The 19,808-nt window shown below is 43.5% G+C and overlaps 1 protein-coding gene across 1 annotated transcript in view; it reads left to right on the top strand.

The window, feature by feature from the left end:
- The first annotated feature begins 541 nt into the window (after positions 1-541).
- LOC308285494 (protein zyg-11 homolog) overlaps positions 542-19,808 on the top strand; it is a 36,217-nt gene continuing 16,950 nt past the window's right edge. The window contains exons 1-9 of the mRNA XM_080726264.1: positions 542-754; positions 2,741-2,909; positions 4,629-5,115; positions 5,562-5,892; positions 6,794-6,934; positions 9,610-9,786; positions 15,355-15,419; positions 16,341-16,440; positions 18,611-18,661. Of these exons, the coding sequence (XP_080582390.1) occupies positions 752-754; positions 2,741-2,909; positions 4,629-5,115; positions 5,562-5,892; positions 6,794-6,934; positions 9,610-9,786; positions 15,355-15,419; positions 16,341-16,440; positions 18,611-18,661 (1,524 nt within the window). The 5' untranslated portion in view covers positions 542-751. The remainder of the gene's footprint in view (positions 755-2,740; positions 2,910-4,628; positions 5,116-5,561; positions 5,893-6,793; positions 6,935-9,609; positions 9,787-15,354; positions 15,420-16,340; positions 16,441-18,610; positions 18,662-19,808) is intronic.

Below are 19,808 nucleotides of genomic sequence, written 5' to 3'. Positions count from 1 at the left end.
GGCTACAAGAGGTAAACACAAAATTACTAGGGCCTATCATGTTGCAACCTTAGTGACAAATTGGCTAATAGCTACAAATTCACTACACTGGTGCCAACAATAATAGTATTAATAATAATAATAAAATCCAATAAGATCAACACAAAACACTGAACGACTGAAAAGAGCTAGAACTACTCAATACAAGATAATTGCTTTGCGAATAGTAACAACAAAATAAATAAAATAATACATAAATGAATAAATTAAGAACGTATTTATGTATTAATTAACAAATAACATTTCAACCACATCTGCACTAATCTAATACATATTCATATAGGCCTATGTCACTGCAGGTCCGACCTGCCAGGTCGGGTCATTGACAGTCAATAATACATGTTCACATGTCACTGTGGTCACTGCTGGTGAGGGAGGGACGGTCAGACCGTACGTCGCACCACGTTTTCATTCCGTGACGTCATAGAAACGTACCAATGAAGCGTTGTCAGTTTGACAACTTGCTGTGCATGTGATCCACAGACAGCAGGCTACGGGACCACCACCACGACCCCCCTGACAACAACTCCTCTCCTCTACAACTCCACTATGTATTTTTAGATGTGTGTCGCCTGGTGAATCCAAATGTCGTGACGCCGTGCCTCAAGAAGATATAATATGTCATTATTTCTTGCAAAATGCCCGTGTTGAACTTGAGGGTCTACACCACCACCGGAGCCTGTTTGCTCGCTTGTTTGTTTACGTTCTAAACATGGTGAGTTGTTCCAGACCCTAGCGGCAACCCGCCCCCTAGCCCTGATAAACATGATAATAATGATAACACCGTGTGTTTTTACCAGCGGTGGAAAAAGTAGGCTACTGATGTTTTTACTTACTAAAAGTATCAATACTGCTATGTAGAAATACTCTGTTACAATTAAAAGTCCAGAATTCAAAATGTACTTGAGTAAAAGTACTCAAGTATTGCTATCAAAATGTACTAGTGGGCCTACTAAAAGTAAAAGTAGGCTACTCATTGTGCAAGCCAATGTCACATTTCAAGTTTTCAAATCTTTTGAGATGCGACCCATTGTGAGCTTGTAGATAGGCCTATGCTATTTTCAAATGGCTAAAATGTATTGGGCTGAATAACAATAATAATAATAAAAAAAAACTACAAAGTAGGTCTAATTAGTGACTAAAGTTTTCAAATAATTGTAGTGGAGTAAAAGTACAATATTTGGATCCAAGTAGAAGTAAAAGTAGGCTATTGGAAAATACTCAAGTAAAGTACAAATATCTCAAACTTGTACTCAAGAAGCAGTTTTTCTCAATGGGTCTGGGTCAGGGGCCCAGCAGGGGTCCAAATGGACCTCTTATGGGTCTGTAACTCTGGTGAGTTATCTTTAGGACCCTATTAGCAGTGATTACCGACCCCATGGTGGTACCGGACCAGACGTTGACAACAGGTGGATTAGGTGGTTTAAATGAGCTTACTGGTGTGCAGTGCCTCACCTCTTCATGCGGGGGATAAAATTAGAAGATTGCAGTTAAAGATCCTATGACACTGAAGATCTACCTGCCTTGCCAGAAAGACTGAGGAGAATCTGATGGGAAATCATTATGTAATCTTGTCTCCACATCCCAAATGTATTTTTAACATGTAGTCTATTCTCAATACAAAGATCAGGTTCCACAGCAGGGCAGGCCACGGTAATCTCCTAAATTAGAAAAGTAGTGAAAATAGCTGATCTGCAAGCTCTCAACATGGCACAAAGCGACGCGCTGTGAGCTTGGTAGATCTGCTCTTTTCTCTAACTTGGGTCTCGGGCAGACATCTGATTTCTCTTTTGGGTCTTGAGCTAAAAGGTTTGGGGACCACGTACTGGTTTATTATTGCGACCATAGGTCGCAGATTAGTATGTGAATGGTCACAGCTTGTCCGTATGTATGTATGTATCTCTGACACGCCTGACACTGTGATGTCACACTAACAGAATCACTTTTATGCCCATATATAATGAGTTCCCTGATGTCATCAATATTAAGCCCATATCTAACTGGACTTCACATGGGAATGCCCAATTGCCCATATATGGAGGCCACATCGGCAACATACCACATTAACCGAATCCATATCTGACCAAGACAGATGGCCAAGACAGCCCATATCTGTGTGGCTGGTTCTACAGACAGGGATCTCCATGTATGGGCATACAAGGGTATGATGTCAGATGTCATAGACGTCATAGGACTTTCACATAATGAATAATTGAGTAAGCATGTTTGGGCTCTCACAGCATATCTCCATAAACAGTACATGGATCTCCATATATGGGTACCAGGGGTCTCCATATATGGGTAATTGGTCCTGTTATGGTCCTGATATACATCACTGGTCAGATGGCCAAGAATTGGCGCGCGGGGGTCCGCTCAATATCCCGACGGGCCGCTGTTCCGACTAGCGTCGGCAGGTTAGTTACTCGTCAGTCGTCACGGTTACTGAGGTTAGGTTTAGGTTTAGGGTTAGGGTTAGGGTTAGTTTTAGTGTCGGCATACCGGTCCGTCGGCACACTGATGCGTACCCAGGGCGAGGTCGCATGTCGCCCTGAGGCGTCTTACTAGTATTGTATAAGAAAGCTAAATTAAAGATCTGTACTCAACAACCATTAGTTTGTTTAAAAATACAAATCGGTATTTGTATTAATAAAAAAAGAACATAGATTAGTTGGATTAACGGTGATGCTCCATGTGCTGTCAGGATGTCCAGCAGGGCCCCAGGCCGCTGTGTGAGCTGTGCCTGGCTCAGGTGTGCTGCTGCCTGGACTGTCTGTGTGACAGGAGAGCCGACGGATCCCTCTGCCTCGCCCGGGCCCCCGTGCTCCCACAGGAGATGGCCGACCAGCTACTGCAGAAGATGGCGACTGAGGGTAAATTAGCGGAACGGAAAAGTCTCTGCCTAAAATTAGATGGTGGGTTCTGTGGAAAACACAGATATTCCATACAGACAGATACTGTTCTATTCTAAGTTCATTTCTCAGCTTCAATAATTTAGGACATGTGCTGTGCTCAGCCTTGTGACAATTCACAATTTAGGCTTTTAGCAGAAGTGCCAGATCAGAGTAAATGGCACGAAAACTGGTCAACAAACAACGTGGTAAATAGTCACGTAAATGTAGTAGGGATGGGACGATATGAAAACTTCAGGTCACGATTATTGTGACAAAAGAAATCGTAATTTACGATATTATCACGATAATCAAAATCCATTATCCTGGGGGGGAACATTAATTTGCCAAAAAATAGCAGATCTACAAGCTCACAACACGTCACGCTGTGACGCGTTGTGAGCTTGTAGATCGGCTATTTTTTGGCAAAGACATTTGATAGTGAAAAAAAGCCTGTATCAAGTACATATATTATAAGTACCTTTTAACAATTATTGAGGGTTTAAGTGGTACCGGACAACTCTGCAAATAAAAGGTGAATTGATCCCAGTGCATGACGGAGGACGATGTCACGATAAATCTCCACGATACGATTATCATGAGTGTTTTTTTATGACGATAAACGATAATATCGTGTATCGTCCCATCCCTAAAATGTAGTGCAAAGAAAAAAGTGCTACAAAGTACACCAGGTAAACATCAAACCTAGCAACTGTCTAAACTTTAAAGTAACACAATGAAATCGGAATAACATCCTTAGCATTTTGTGGACCACGTCTCATGTCCCTGAAGAGAATCCTTCTTGAGGACCTTACAGAAGCCAACCAGCTGAAATGTAAGCACCAGGTTTCATTCAGACGGTCTGCAGTCAGTAATGAGACGCAGAGGGATAGACAATAGATCAGAATGGTTTTCTCCCGGGACTAGGCCTATTTTCAGCTAGACTTTTCAGAATCCGTCATTAAAACACAATGACAGTGTAGCTTTTTACCTAAAATGATTTTGTCTCAAGCTAGTTGAAATCTCTGCTAGTTGAAATGAATGGCAACCAATGGCAAAGTGGGAAAAACATACAATAATGTTTGATTTGGAAAGTCATGAAAACGAAGTTCTAGTCAATGCACTAAATATGTATTATTATTTTACAACCTTGAACCTTGTCATCATCAACGATTATAGATGCATGTAATGTAATACAAGCGAACATGATTTATATAGGAAAAAGCCCATCCTCAATATTATCCTCAAAAACAGTATCTAAAACAGTACAATCATATTGTAATTGAAGACTACGAGTCTTCAAAACAGTTCAACGAACAGAGTTTACTGCTGTAAGTCAGGCATAGCAGAATGGTTAGGGAGCCCGCCCGGGGAACCAGAGCCCCGGGTTGTCCCTGGTTCGATTCCAGGCCAGGGTAGCAATGTCGATGTGTGTCCCTGAGAAAGACTCTTAACCCCTAATTGCTCACAGGCTCCTTGTGGGCAACGAATCAGCTGGGTTGGGCTGAAAATACTGAATTTTCCCTTCGGAAGGAAGTAGGTAACTGTTATTATTATTACAGAGGAAACTCTGACTCATGAAGATAACTCTTTGTCGTCAAATGTTAAGGCACAGACACTGTATACTGATATAATAGAATGGCCTAATATGAATTACTCCAAATAGTCCTTTTTAATCCCTTAACCTTCCTACTGTACTAGGACTACTGAATGACAGAACCATCGGGATCTTCCGCAACTGCAAAGAGCTGCGTCTGCGCCGAGCCGTCATCCGCCGCTCTCCGGTCACCGCGGAGTCCTTCCGCCTGGCGCTGTGCCCTCACCGGCTCCAGGAGTTGGACGCGTCCTGGGTCTCTGGGGGCCTGACCGGTGCCAACATCCTCACGGGCCTGGCGTCCAACCCGGAGTGCAGGTCCAGCCTGCAGAGGCTGACACTGAACGGACTGCGCCTGGACTGGGAGTCTCTGAGTGGGGACGGAGACGACGGCAGAGGAGCCTGCGTGGGCTTCAGCTCCCTGCGTGGCCTGAGGATGCTCAGCTTGGCAGAGACTGACCTGACGGACGCCGTCCTGGAGGACGCGTGCTCGGCGCCGCTGCTGGAGAGCCTCGACATCTCCTGCACGTCCGTCACGGACCTGACGCCCCTCCTGGAGCGCCGAGACACCCTGAAGGCTCTCGTCGCCCACAGGTAGGGGACGGGACGATAATCGCTAGCATCGTTTATCGTGATTAAAAAACATTCACGATAATCGCATCGCGGAGATTACATTTATCGTGAAATCGTCCTCCCGTCATGCACTGGGACCAATTCACCTTTTATTTGCCGAGCTGCATATCCGGTACCACTTAAACCCTCTATAATTGGTAAAACGGACCTGTAAATAATGTACTTGATTTTTTTTCACTCTCTACCAAATCTCTTTGCCAAAAAAAAGCCGATCTACAAGCTCACAGCGCGTCACAACGCATCGCGTTGTGAGCTTGTGGATCTGCTATTTTTTGGCAAATGTTCCGCCCCAGGATAATGGATGTTGGGGGATATTTCGATTATCGCGATAATATCGTAAATCAACATTTTTTTTGGTCACAATACAGAAATGTTCATATCGTCCCATCCCATCCCATGTCCCACAGGCTTCTCCAGCTGGACATGTCCCCCGCCAGGCTGCTGTTCGTCCTCGGCCAGCTCCACGGCCTCAGGCACCTGGACTTTTCAGACGACCACTTGGCGTCCGCGGGCGACGGCGACGGCGGGAGAGAGGGGGACGACACGGTGCGACAGCTCCTGGAGGGCGGCGCGCACGTCCTCCCTGCGCTCGTCTCGCTGGACGTGTCAGGGCGGAAGGGGGTCGCGGAGGCGGAGGTCAAGGCGTTCGTGGAGGCCAGGAGTGGGCTGGTCTTCCTGGGCCTGCTGGCCACGGGCGCCAGCTCCTGTGAGGTCCTGTCTCTGCGGAGGAATTTGAAAGTAAACCGCTTCACTTCGCGGCATATCGTCACTATCAGGCAGAAACCTTGTATCTCCAAGTTTCAAATGTGGATGTTCTTTGGTAAATTATAGCCCTGCCCCTACTTAATCATACAAAAGTGTCGCACAAAAGTAGTGAAAATAGCAGATCTGCAAGCACACAACGCCTCGCAAAGCGGCTATTTTCACTAGTTTAAATGGTTTTTAAAATTATAAATACAAAACAAACAGTTTTGGACATACAAGGTTTCCACCTGACAACGACGATATGTTATTCTGCTAACAGTTTTTCAATACTTTCTGAGAAATGTGAGTATACTGTAGCGTTGAGGGTGTTAGCATATTGTCTTCCCTTCTGATGAGCATCACATCAATATGTAAGAACCCCAGAGAAGATCTCCGTCATAGATACAAGGTCAAGCTACACTTTCATATTGTTCACTTGTTTTTAGGGATGGGACGATATGAAAATCATGAAGGTCACAATTATTGCGACCAAAGAAATTGCAATTAGCGATATTATTTTGATAATCAAAATAACCCCAACATCTATTATTATCCTACAAGCTCAAAACTTGTAGGATGTGAGCTTGCATATTGGCTATTTTTTTGGCAAAGGGATTTGAGGGAAAAAAAGACTGTATCAAGTGCGTTATTTCCAGGTCTGTTTTACCAATAGAGGGTTTAAATGGTACCGGATATGCAGCTCGGCAAATAAAAGGTGAATTGATCCCAGTGCATGACGGAGGATAATTCCACGATAAATTTAAATCACCACGATACGAGTGTTTTTATCACGATAAACGGTAATAATGATAATCGTCCCATCCCTACTTGTTTTCCTTCTGACATGTTGTCGTGCTTGGACTGATGTGTATGTCGTGGGTCTTGCTGTGTCCAGGTGACCGGGGACGCCAATGAGAGCCAGCTCTGTGAGGCCCTGAAGAGGTACCGCGACAGGGAGTGTTTTGTACGAGAAGCTCTCGTCCATCTCTACAACCTCACCACAGACATGGAGAAACCCCGGCCAGATCTCCTCAAGGTACCACAAACTCCTCCACATAACTTGGCACACTCACATGACAGCAGAACACATTAGAATGCATTTGTTGTTGATGATTGTAGAATGAACAGTCAATATATATGCTACTGTTGCATACATTTTGGATGCTTTGTGGGAAGCGGAGATATATTGTAGTGAGGTTTTGAATGATCATTTGTTTTTGTAACCGTGTAAGACTATATCATTCTTATTTATAGCAACAACCTGTGAGACGTTTCAGGGGTAATAGGGACACATACATGCATGTACAGGATACAGTATACGTACCCAAATAATACGTGGGCGCTACCACATACAACTTCAAAAGAACAACCGCATTCACAAGTTGAACGTCTCTTCAATTTTAAATGTTTCTATTTTCCACAGCAGACACAAACAAACTCGCTTCGGCCCGCAGGCCTTCGTCGGCGTATAGACCGCCTAGGCAGAAGTAAACTATGTATAGGGTTTACAGGCATCATTTATCATGCAAGTCGCATGATTATAATTACAACCATTAATTCAACACCCTTAGGACATACCCTGTAAATCAATATACTGTAGAATTGACTAAATACACAAATTACCCACCAGAAACAACAACCGGAGCATCCGATCTCTGTCTCCTCCTCTGTTTAAGGGGTTCGCTACTTCTATATCACATCCATCCACAATTAAGTCTGCTGGTGGCCACTAAACAGCTCCAGTGCACTAATGAACCATACCAATCACATCTTTACTTCTAGCCAGTAGCAGAGATAGCCCCTGCCTTACATAATGTACCCAACAACAAGGTCTATGTAACTATGTGGCTGATGTGGATAATGACACGTACACTAGTAACACTGGTATGGTCCTTTACTCCTTTTACTTGTTACAATTTAAAGTCTAGTGTCTGTTAAACCATTCCTTGATGGTAGTTGTGTTGGTCGAGGGAAGAATGCCACCACCAGCTAGTTTCCATAAAGCCTGTTAATGCGCATTAAGGCTTTTGCGCAAAAACCTTTTTATGAAACTTCGAAAATTCATCAAAATCAAATAAATAAAAATTCAAATAAACTTTCATTATCCGCAAAAACTTATATGCGCTTGGAGGAGGTGGATTTTGAGGCTTTATCGAAAAAAAACTAAATGCGCATTAGTGAATGGAAACGGGTCAGCCAATAAATGCGAATAAATTATGAGGTTCTGGTCCATCGTCCTCCTAGTTAACACTTTCCCCTGCCGCTTAATTAACGTCCATTGTATAGCGTTAGCCCCCAAAACAAACCGGTTGCCAGCTGTAGCTCTTTACAGACTGTTGTGCAAAGACAACCTCTGACAGAACCAGTGGTGGGCAAGGAGGTAGGGAGCGCTTCGCTGTGTTCAGCTGGACCACGCTGAGTCGGCTCATGCGACCGTCGCTAATTCGAATGACACCAGCAAATGGAAACAGGCTAAATTCGCTTTGTCTCAATGCGCATTTCTGATAATTCGCTTTCTATTTTCGAATACGTTTATGGAAACATGACTATTGTGGTGTTCAGAGTTCAAACCAGTGAACCTGCCTATGGGCCTGTCAACTCCTGTGTGTGTGTGTAATGTGTATGTGTATCCCTCTCCATACCTCCAAAACCTGATCAACCCCTACACCCCCACCCGTTCACTTAGATCATGCTGACAGAACCCTCGCTAAAAACCCCAGGACAAAAATCCACTTGTCCGAGACAGTTTTCCCTCCTGGCCCCCAAGCTGTGGAATAAACTCCCTGTCGCACTTAGATCAACGGACTCACTCACTAGCTTTCGCCGTGGACTGAAGACTCACCTTTTCAGACTCTACCTAAACCCATAGCACTACTGAAACACTCAATGACCATACATGAAGCTAGTTAGCATTTGTTTTTTAGGTTTATTAGAACCTTTTTTTCTTTACTGATTATATTGTTTTTTAGATTGATTTTATTATATTATATTGTATTATATTGGAGCCGGAAGGCAAAGCTCTCTGTCTACCGAGCAATCTTCGTTCCTACTCTCACCAATGGTCATGAAGTATGGGTCATGACCGAAAGTATAAGGTCGCGGGTGCAAGCGGCCGAAATGGGTTTCCTCAGACTGGTGGCTGGTATCTCCCTTAGAGATAGGGTGAGAAGTTCAGTCACCCGAGAGAGACTTGGAGTAGAACCGCTGCTCCTACACTTGGAAAGGAGTCAGCTTAGGTGGTTCGGGCATCTAGTACGGATGCCCCCCGAGCGCCTTCCTAGGAAGGCCCTCGATGCGCGTCCCACTGGGAGGAGACCCCGTGGCAGACCAAAGACCAGATGGAGGGACTATATCTCCAAGCTGGCTTGGGAACGCCTCGGTATACTCCCTGAGGGAGTGGAGGAAGTTGCTCAGGATAAGGAAATCTGGAGGTCTCAGTTGGAACTGTTACCCCCACGACCCGATTCTGGATAAGCGGTTGAAGATGGATGGATGGATGGATGGATGTATTAAATTGTATTACTATATTGTATTGATTATATTGTTTTTTAGATTGATATTCAGAGGCATTTGTTATATTGTTGCTGATGTTCTGACATATTATCTTGTTTATTATAGTGATGTATTATCTGCTTATTGTAAGTCGCTTTGGATTAAAAGCGTCTGCTAAATGCCTAAACTGTAAACTGTAAACTCTCCCCTGTCTTTCAGCTGGTTCTGGATGGAATGCGGAGTCACGGCACCTCAGTGCACGTGCAGCTGGTGTCCACGGCGTGTGTGTTCAACCTGACCACCCAGGGCAAGGCAGAGAGCATGTCTGCTGACCTGCTCGGCCGCACCGTTGCCCAGCTTCTCTGCGCCATGAAGAACTTCCCCAACCACCAGCAGGCAAGGATGTGGAGGGAATGTTAGGCCAGGGGGGTTTTCAAAGTGGGTGACGGGGCACCCTGGGGTGCCGCGACGGCAGTCCAGGGGGGCCGCGAGATCATTTGATAATATTTGGAATTTATTTGGACACTTGAAAAAAAGATTTAGTATCATTTTTTTTAAACATGAAGTACAAAGTTATATTCAGTCAGTTCTAACCCAAATGGCTATTATCTCAACGTTTTCCTCGCAACATGATCACTGAAATATCGTCACTGTCGGGGCAGAAACCTCGTATCTCCAAGTTTCAAATTTGTACGTCTTTTGGTAGAGCAAAGCCCTGCTTCATCATACAAGACTGTCGCACAAAACTAGTGAAAACAGCAGATCTACGCGATGCGAGGCGTTGTGTGCTAGTAGATCTGCTGTTTTTACTAGTTTAGATCATTTTACAGATGATAAATACAAAACGAACGGTTTTGGAAGTACAAGGTTTCCACCCGACAACGACGATATGCTATAAACACCAGTAAGACTCCCTAATCGGGAGATAAGCGACCGTAGGTCTCTTATCTCCACAAATAGTGCAAAAATGTGTTTTTCCAAAATCTTCCTGATCCATGTTGATGACATGAGTGTAGACATACTGTGTAGTGATTTTCGTGATTTTAGGGCAAAATCTGTAGGAGCAGTGTCCAAAAATGTGTTTTTAAAAATCGGCCTGAAGGTGGCGCTATATGGGACAGATTCATGTTGATGGGATGAGTGTAGACATACTGTGTAGCAATTTGCGTGATTTTAGGGCCAAAACTGTAGGAGCAGTGGCCAAAAATGTGTTTTAAAAATCGGCCTGAAGGTGGCGCTAGAAGAGGGGCATGTGAGAAATGAGGGGTGGGGTGTCCGCGTTGCGTTGGCGGACGAATAGGTACCGGCCCCGGCTCTCCCGGACGCTCCTAGCCCGAGTTACGGCATTTTATGTGAGCTGCAGTGGAGGGGGTCCTCCACTGGGGGCGTCACCACTTTTGCATCCGTTCTGGAGCACCAGGAGTGGGTGGTCCCCAGGAATTCCCCCTGAGCAGCCCCGTTGGGGTGGTCATTTGGTCATTTTTGCACATTTGGTAATTTTTTACACCTGGGGGTCCCCCAGGGACTTGGGGGTCCCTGGAGCTCCGGGGGTCCTTGGAGGTTGTAGTTTGGCAGGCAAGGAGTGTGTGTGCAAAATCTGGCATGGATCGGGGCAACGGTTGCGGAGATATGAGCAGGGCAAAAGTGTGACGTGTGACTCACTCACTCACTCACTCACTCACTGACGGACGGACAGCCGGTGGAGGTTTTGGTAGTAAATGCGACCTACGGTCGCAATAAGGTGCTGGTAGTGAAAATTATAATGCCTCGGATTAAAAGAATATTCATGGGGTGCCCTGAGACAAAAAAGTTTGGGAACCCCTGTGTTAGGCTAACCACATATCAGCCTGACATAGGGGTGGGTGATATGGTGATAGTTATCGTTGAGACGATACAATGTCTCCACGATATGCCTTTTCAGAGATATCGTATATATCGTGATACAATTGAGGGAGAGCCTTGTAAAAAATCGTGTTTACTCGTTAATACAGAGATTCGTTGCAGAATTCAATTTGAACCTGCATTTTGGTCTAACTCAGTAGTTCTCAAACTTTAAAATGTCAAGGTCTCCACTTAACACTAAGGGTCCATTTGGTTTCATTTGTATACTGTCAGAGTTTCATACTTGTAAAGTTCAATTTAGACCTCCCAAAAGGAACCCAGAGATTCTAGTTTTTGTCAAGTAACTTGAAAAATAACCATAAAAACCAACGTGAAAAAGAATCATGATAAAATCGTGTATCGTGATACAACTTGGGAAAATATTGTGATATTGTATTTTTCCATATCTCCCACCCCTGGCCTGACACTGTCATACGCCAACAACAGCAGATCTACAAACTCGTAGCCATTTCCTTACGCAGAAGACATTTCTAGAAACTGCCTATATCCGTAATACTCAAACTTTGTCATGTCATGAAGGACCCCCAAAATGATATGTATGTGACCCCCATCTCAAAATGGTTTGTTCCAGGGACCCCCAGAAGCAAAGATTTGAGTTAAAAATGTTCACTCTAGATTTGGGTCTATTCTGCATCTAGCTTTAGGGGCACAGACTCGTTGGCAAACGCTTAACCTTGCGTCACCAGGCTTTCTCGAACCCGAAAGCCTGGTATTCCTTTACAACGGGTCGTTTGATCTGGTCTAAGCGGAAACCACAAGCAGAAGAAGCGGCGTCGCTTTGTTCTGGTTCCCACCCTTTGTTTCCCCAATCCCTATTAAAATGCCAGAGTAAAGCCTAGAGTAGTCATGCCAGTCGTGTGTCTAAAAATCACACCCGTGTGAACTGAGCGGTGGTTTACCCCCCCCCCCCCCTCCCCCCTTCTCCCCTGTGTGTGTGTGTGTGTGTGTGTGTGTGTGTGTGTGTGTGTGTGTGTGTGTGTGTGTGTGTGTGTGTGTGTGTGTGTGTGTGTGTGTGTGTGTGTGTGTGTGTGTGTGTGTGTGTGTGCGTGCGTGTGTGTGCCTGGCCTGGCCTGGCCTGGCCTGAAAACAGCGCCCCTCCCTTAACATGTGTGGTTAGAAAAGGTACTACACCACAGGCTTGAGGCTACATACGGACGCACCCACCACGGACGCACCCACCCACATACACGTACCTCTACACACACGGCCACGTATAGGAGCGGCGTGACCACCGCTCAAAAAAACTGTTTCCGGTTTGATAGTTCCGGCCAAAGCGTAGTCCTTTAAGGACTACAACATGACGTAGAGTGGTTTCCGCTCCCGACCAGATCAAACCCCAAAAAGTGAAGGGATCCCAGGCTAGCAAACGCTAGGTCGCCACAACTCTAGTGTACGACAACTAGGGCTGTCACAATATGACATTTTACATGACGATTAATTGTCACTCAAATAATTGGCGATTAACGATTTAATTGTGTTTTTGTCATTGACAATTACATTTCTGTTTGGCTTTTAGGCTTTGAAGTTGCACATGGCAGATATGACACAAAACCTAAATACACGAAGAAATTACTGACATATTCGACAACTTACTACTTAAAAAATAACATTGATAGTGGAAATAGCCGATCTACAAGCTCACAACGCGTCGCGATGCGACGCGTTGTGAGCTTGTAGATCTGCTATTTCCACTATTTCTAACATTTTTCAACATTCACGATTATGACGATTATGACAAAATAATTGCGATAATGTCAAATAATCACGATTAGACGATTATGTCATAATTGTGACAGCCCTAACGACAACATTCAGGCATTGGCTATTTGTTTTTTGTTTTTCTTTGTTTTGTTTTTTGTTTTTACAATTTCTGCAGTTTTCGGGGGAGGGGTTTAAGCTTTATTTTATAGAGACTGTTTAGAAAGACATCAAACATGGAGAAAGTAGAGGAGTGAAATGCAACAAATGGTCTGTCTGGCCAGGAATCGAACCAGGGATTCGCTGTCAGACATTTGACCCGATGTGGCTGTCAGTTATTGTTACTCAACAATAATGTCATATTTTCTACTGAGGAATATCGTTAATTTGGAGAAACCACATGCCAAACAATCGTACGATTATGTATAATTGAACCCTAAGGGCCTCCTTCTCTGTATTTGCAGTGTAAATAGACAGGATCCCCAAGTGTTAAAAACTTTACCACAGCACAGATGGTGCTGCTGCTATCCTTCAGTCATCACCGGACCTTGCCTAAATATTTACTGGTCAGGCTGTTGAATGTGGGTTACACCACTGATTCTGCCTCTTTGGTATAACAAGGCTTTGGTCGCAAGTTATGTTTTGCTAGTGTTTAGTTGTGGCATACTGTACTTAGGGAAGTGAGGGAGGGAACAGGACGGGTATACATTAACCCATTTAGGCCTGAACACATTATGACGCAATATTTTATGCTTTAAATATAAAAGAAATAGCAGATATACAAGCTCACAGCGCGGCACCGAGTGCCGCGCTGCGAGCTTGTAGATCTGCTATTTTTGAAAAATCGTGAAAATGAGAATTTTGACCCGATTCTATAAGTGTCTTTTGAATCCTTCTAAGATTTTTGGAAAAAAAAATATGTTTCTATGTCAGCAATCTGGCAAGCCATCGTCAAAGAAAAGGTCCTTTTCACTTAACTGGAGCTCAGTTAGTCTGTTCTTGAGAGACTACTATGTCAGTGGTTCTCAAACCTTTTCATGTGAAGGACCCCCAAACTGATATTTATTTGGCCACGGACCCGCATCTCAAAATATTTAGTTCCAGGGACCACCCAGAAGCAAAATTTTAGTTACAAACGTTCGCTTTGAAAACACATATATTCAAAGATTTGCACACATTTTCACGACTCTTTTCAAAAATAGCAGATCTACAAGCTTGCAGCGCGGCACTCGGTATATCTGTAGCTTGGTATATCTGTAGCTTGTATATCTGCTATTTTTCAAATGTTAAAGCATTCAATATGCCCAGGCCTAAATGGGTTAAAGTGTATTACCCCCTCAGGCCGGGTATTACAGTATGTACAGTATGTAGTACGGTAATTTTTGAAAAAATATTTTACGTTTTTCTGATTTTTTTTTCTATGAAAGCCAAAGGCGTAAGCTATCAAATAGTTTTGGAATTTTGTTTCTAACTGCTACAGAGGCTGAGTAATACGTTTTCTCGAAAAAACAGTGGGTCATTTTCAAATCAGACTTAGGTCTTTAAGGCTTTATTCAAATCGGCCTAAATGGGTTAAAGTGTTGTGCTATACAAGGCAGGGGGGCAATTTGTGGGTGGAAATGTGGGAAAAATAAACAACAGTTTACCCCTCTGGCCTCTCACTTGTTCACCACTTAAGCCCCACGGTATATGGGTATGCTTTGTGTACGACGAGCAGAGCTACAAGCTCAGAATATGTCACACCATGTTGCATAGAGATAATACATGCACATCCTAATTCAGGGGTCTTCAACAGGGGGTCCAGGACCCCTAGGGAGTCCTCAGAGTTACTACAGGGGGTCCTCCAAATCTTCCAGTCCTTTTTATATTAACAACTTGAACCCTAGTGTTAACAACTTGAACCCTAGTGTCCATATTCTGAGAACTGTAGCCAAAATAGCAGATCTACAAGCGCGAGGCGTTGTGAGCTTGTAGATCAGGTATTTTCGGCAAAGAGGTTTGGTTTAGAGGGGAAAAATAGCAGAACAATAAGTACAGAGAGAAAGGTCAAGTTTATTAGGTAATGACGGCTCAAGTGATTAAATATCTGAAAACACAAATTGACATGAATCCAAAATACACTGATGATTGTGCTGTCAGACGATGAAACTATATGGAATCTATGAAAAGGCTGTGGGGGTCCCTGCTTCATCTCTCTCTCAACTAAGGGGTCCTTGGCCTGAAAACGTTGAATACCCCTGTCCTAATTAAAAGTCCAGGTGCTGGACGAACGGCAGATCAATGGTGAAAAAGAACGAAGTCTGCACACACATGTCTTGCCTCCACATGGCTGATCCATTGTAGAAACCTTGTCCTTTCATACAGGTGCAAAAGAACTGTCTGCTGGCATTGTGCAGTGACTACATCCTCACGGAGGTCCCGTTTGACAAGTGAGTTTAATTTATAGAAGCTACATTGGAGCTTTAATAACACCGTACCTCATTGTGTCATTGCAGTGTTCTTCCATGATCTCACAATAGAGTTGATCTGTGTTTTCCCTTCCTTACTAGTATAGATAGGTCCGTAGTACTTGATCCTTACTAGTATAGATAGGTCTGTAGTACTTCCTTACTAGTATAGATAGGTCCGTAGTACTTCCTTACTAGTATAGATAGGTCTGTAGTACTTGATCCAACTGAGAACAGGCAAACAAGGTTTCAAAGGGTTCTGTGAGATGTAGCAATAAACCTGAACTCTTGTCCTGATCGGTCAGAATCCTGTTTCTGCACTTTATAACATAATTGTCGTGCGATCAGATAGAAACCTTGTATGTCTAAAACAATATTACCTTTCAGAACCCTGTGTTGCATTGTTCCAAAACATAACTACATTTTGTTGTTATTTTGCAACTTTCACATTCAAAATGTTAACAAAATAGCGAAAACGCGAGACACTCTTGTACTACAAAGTATAGGGCATTCAATTATCAGTTGAAATTGCAATGTGGACATTTCTGCCCTACAGCGACACCATCAGGGGCGTCACAAGGGGGGGAGTGGGACTGAGTTACTAGGGCCCAAGGTGGAGGGGCCTTAATTATATTATACTTTAGCTATTGAAATAGCACAGCACGGCACCGAGTGCCGCGCTGTGAGCTTGTAGATTTGCTATTTTTCAATAGTTAAAGCACAAAAGAATGCGTTCCCAGTCTAAATGGGTTAAACCCCCTCGCCCTATGAAGAACATTCATGCGGGGCCCGCAGTGAATCCTTTTACCCAGGGCCCAGAATTTGGTGCGACGCCCCTGTTGATAAATACATTGTGTTCTTTTGTACTAACGTGGTCTAATAACTAACACATCCATGGTTCAGGTATTTAGCAGTCAAGCTGGTGATGACCTGGCTGAGTAGCCATGAGGATCCCACCCTGCAGAGGATGGCTGTGGCTGTCATCTCCATTCTGGTGTCCAAGGTCGGTGTGTTGTCATTTCTATTTTCAGATGGGGGTCCCCCCCATCCCCAAATACTTAGGCCTGTAAGTTTGATATAGCAACATACATTTTTCAGAAAACTGTTAAGGATTTAGAAGACATATGTCAGTGTTGTGTCATAAGACACATCGCTGATGACGGCTTAACGCCGAAACGCATCCGTCGTTGCTGGCTGCTCAGCAGCATACCATGCTGACTTTTTAAAGTGCCTTAAAGCGGTGGTTCTCAACCTGTGGGGGTCCCCAAATTATTATTTTTTTTGGGGGGGGGGGGGGGGGGGGTCCCGAGGTGATTAACTTAATGTGCAACATGGTTTTTCCTCACTCAACAGTAAACAAACCAACATAAAGATAGGCCTTTTTAATACCTCTAAAATGACAAGTTAAACATTGGCCAAATTGTCAAATATTAGAGGCAGAAATTGTGAAAATAGCAGAGCCTGAAGAGGTTTAGAACCACTGCCTTAAAGGACAGTTCTGTGAGTGCTGCTGTTCTCTTTGAGAATGTTATTGTAAAGTTACCTTTCCAGACGGTGCACCCCGGTAAGAAGTCTAGTATTCTGCCCTACAAAGGAAGAGAGCAGTAACTAACTACGTACAAGAATAAAAAAAAAAAAAAAGGTTTAAAAGTGTTACATGTTGCTGATCAGCAAAATGAGATAAAGGCATAAAAGTGATATTACACTGATTGTATATCTGTTCTTGAGCCAATTGTTCATCCCCCAATATCATGAAGGCTAATTTGACCTTTGGGCGACACAAATAAGTCGGTGTGTCCGAAAACGTAGTTACTGTACTCTGCCTTTGTAGGGCAGTATTGTTGAAAGGAGTTGGAGTCGTGCTCACACCCTTGATTTAAATAGACTCGGCCTCAGGTCTTAATGGGTTAAAGTGTCACTTGTTTACGCCCATCTGATTCACAGCTTTAAACATGTAAATGTTCACTTTAACCACTTTCAATCAACCTTCTGAACCAACATTATTCTCCTTTTCTTATTTTAAGATCTGCAAAAAATAGCTGATCTACAAGCTCACAACGCATCACATCTTTTAGATCGTCTCTTTTCGCTATTCCTCTTACAATGAAGTACCTGGTAAAGGACAGGACAGGATTTCTTTTTTATGACATGGAATATAATGACCTATTTTCAAACACCAGAAAAGCAGGAATGATTCAAGTATGAGCCGGAGAGTCCATAGTAGCACATCATCACAGCGGCCTTCTGACAGTGATATGTCAAGATAACGTTCCACATGGCTAACCAGATGTCAGCCATTTCCATCTCAAAACTCTGAGGGATAATCCCAGAGTTTGATGGCCTTCATAATTGTTTTTGGCCAGACATGACAGTAGGGATGGGACGATATGAAAATGTCATATCACGTTTATAAGAAATCGCGATTTACGATATTATCGCGATAATCAAAATCCATTATCTTGGGGCAGAACATTTGCCAAAAAATAGCTGATCTTCAATCTCGTAGATCGGCTTGTAGATCGGCTATTTTTGGCAAAGACATTTGATAGAGTGAAAAAAAGACTGTATCAAGTACGTACTTTTTAAGTACCTTTTACCAATTATAGAGGGTTTAAGTGGTACCGGACATGCAGCTCGGCAAATAAAAGGTGAATTGATCCCAGTGCATGACGGAGGACGATATCACGATAAATGAAATCTCCACGATACGATTATCGTGAGTGTTCTTTTTTATCCCGATAAACCAGGGGTCTTCAACGTTTTCAGGCTGGGGACACCCAAACTGATGGGGAGATGGAGCAGGGACCCCCTACCACCTCGTAGGGTGGGGGGGTCGGGGCTACGACATATTTTTTATTTTAAACATGTACCGTACCACTACCATTTCCAAACATACTACTTATTAACTGAGAACCAATGTCAACAATCTGTCAATTGCATAGTAATCATGTATTCAAGCTATTCAAAATGGATAGAATCATGATTTATTTTTTAACATAAATGGAAAAAAAAAAAATTTAAGCAATACTTTCGCGGACCCCCTGCAGTACCTCTGCAGACCCCCTAGGGGTCGCGGACCCCCTGTTGAAGACCCCTGCGATAAACGATAATATGGCGTATCGTCCCATCCCTACATGACAGCACTGATACAGTATGTCTCTCTTCTGGTGCAGTTATCAACGGCGGAGACGGCCCAGCTGGGCTCTGACATCTTCATTATGAAGGTACGCTTCTCTCTCTGGCCTTTCAAACACAAAGCAGGTGTTTCATCTCGGCCTCACACAGTCTGCTGCTGCAGCATGGGGGAATGAATGCATGATGTATGCCGTGGTGGAAAGAGTTCGGCTATTTTCAAATAGCCTGGGTATAAAATAGGGCCAAAGTGGATTTATGTATGTTTTATAATTTTATAATAGATTTTTGTGGAGTAGAAGTAAAAGTATTGGAAATTGGAAATATTCAAGTAAAATACAAATACATCAAAATTGTACTTAATACTTACTTTACACTACGGGATGTGTGTGCATGAGTTACTGTCTCCCAAGGTCTTCTTTCCTCTGTATCTCATGTGCACGCACGCACGCACGCACGCACGCACACACACACACACACACACACACACACACACACACACACACACACACACACACACACACACACACAGCTTTCCATTACATACACCTCATTCATCACCATCCACTGTCACTTGCTCCATTCCTCCATTGACTGAGTCATTCCCTGTTCACATCATTGACCCGTTACACAATACCTATGTGTTTCTTTCCCTTTTTCCCCCCTCCCATATAAACAATCATGTATCTCTCTCTGCTAACGTCATCCTGGTCTGTTTGAAATTTGTGGGAAGAAATGGGGTCTTCCTTATTTTTTTTACCGTTCACCAAAGTACACCCAAATTCAGATAAACTAACCACTTTCCAAGTTGGTGTCTCTATTTTGGGATGAGTCATTATGGGCAAAATTGTGGCTTCTGCCTGCAGAACAAGAAAGAGAATATAGCAAGATAAGCCTAGTTATGACACCAGCACAAACCACAGGAACAGGTGACTGACAACAGAGTGGATCCTACAATAGTCACACAACACCATAATGCTACTAGGCCAGTCAATCTGAGGTTTGACCCAGAAGAAATTGCTTAGTAATGGTTCAATGTTTTTTTATGATCCTTAGGGTCATCCAAAAAACATGTTAAAAGTTTCCCATTATAATCTTGGTGGATCAAGGTGAATTCAGGAGGTTCAAGTTTGAGTCCCTTCACTTACTATACAGGAAAAAAAGACCCCCCAAACAGATCTTCTTTAAGTAGCATGTGAGGGGTCTAACTAGGGGTTTTTTCATGGTTCTGAATCCATT

This window comes from Nannobrachium achirus (assembly GCF_963921795.1).
Source record: "Nannobrachium achirus genome assembly, chromosome: 5".
Taxonomy (NCBI): domain Eukaryota; kingdom Metazoa; phylum Chordata; class Actinopteri; order Myctophiformes; family Myctophidae; genus Nannobrachium; species Nannobrachium achirus.
This window is presented reverse-complemented; position numbering and strand designations above follow the sequence as displayed.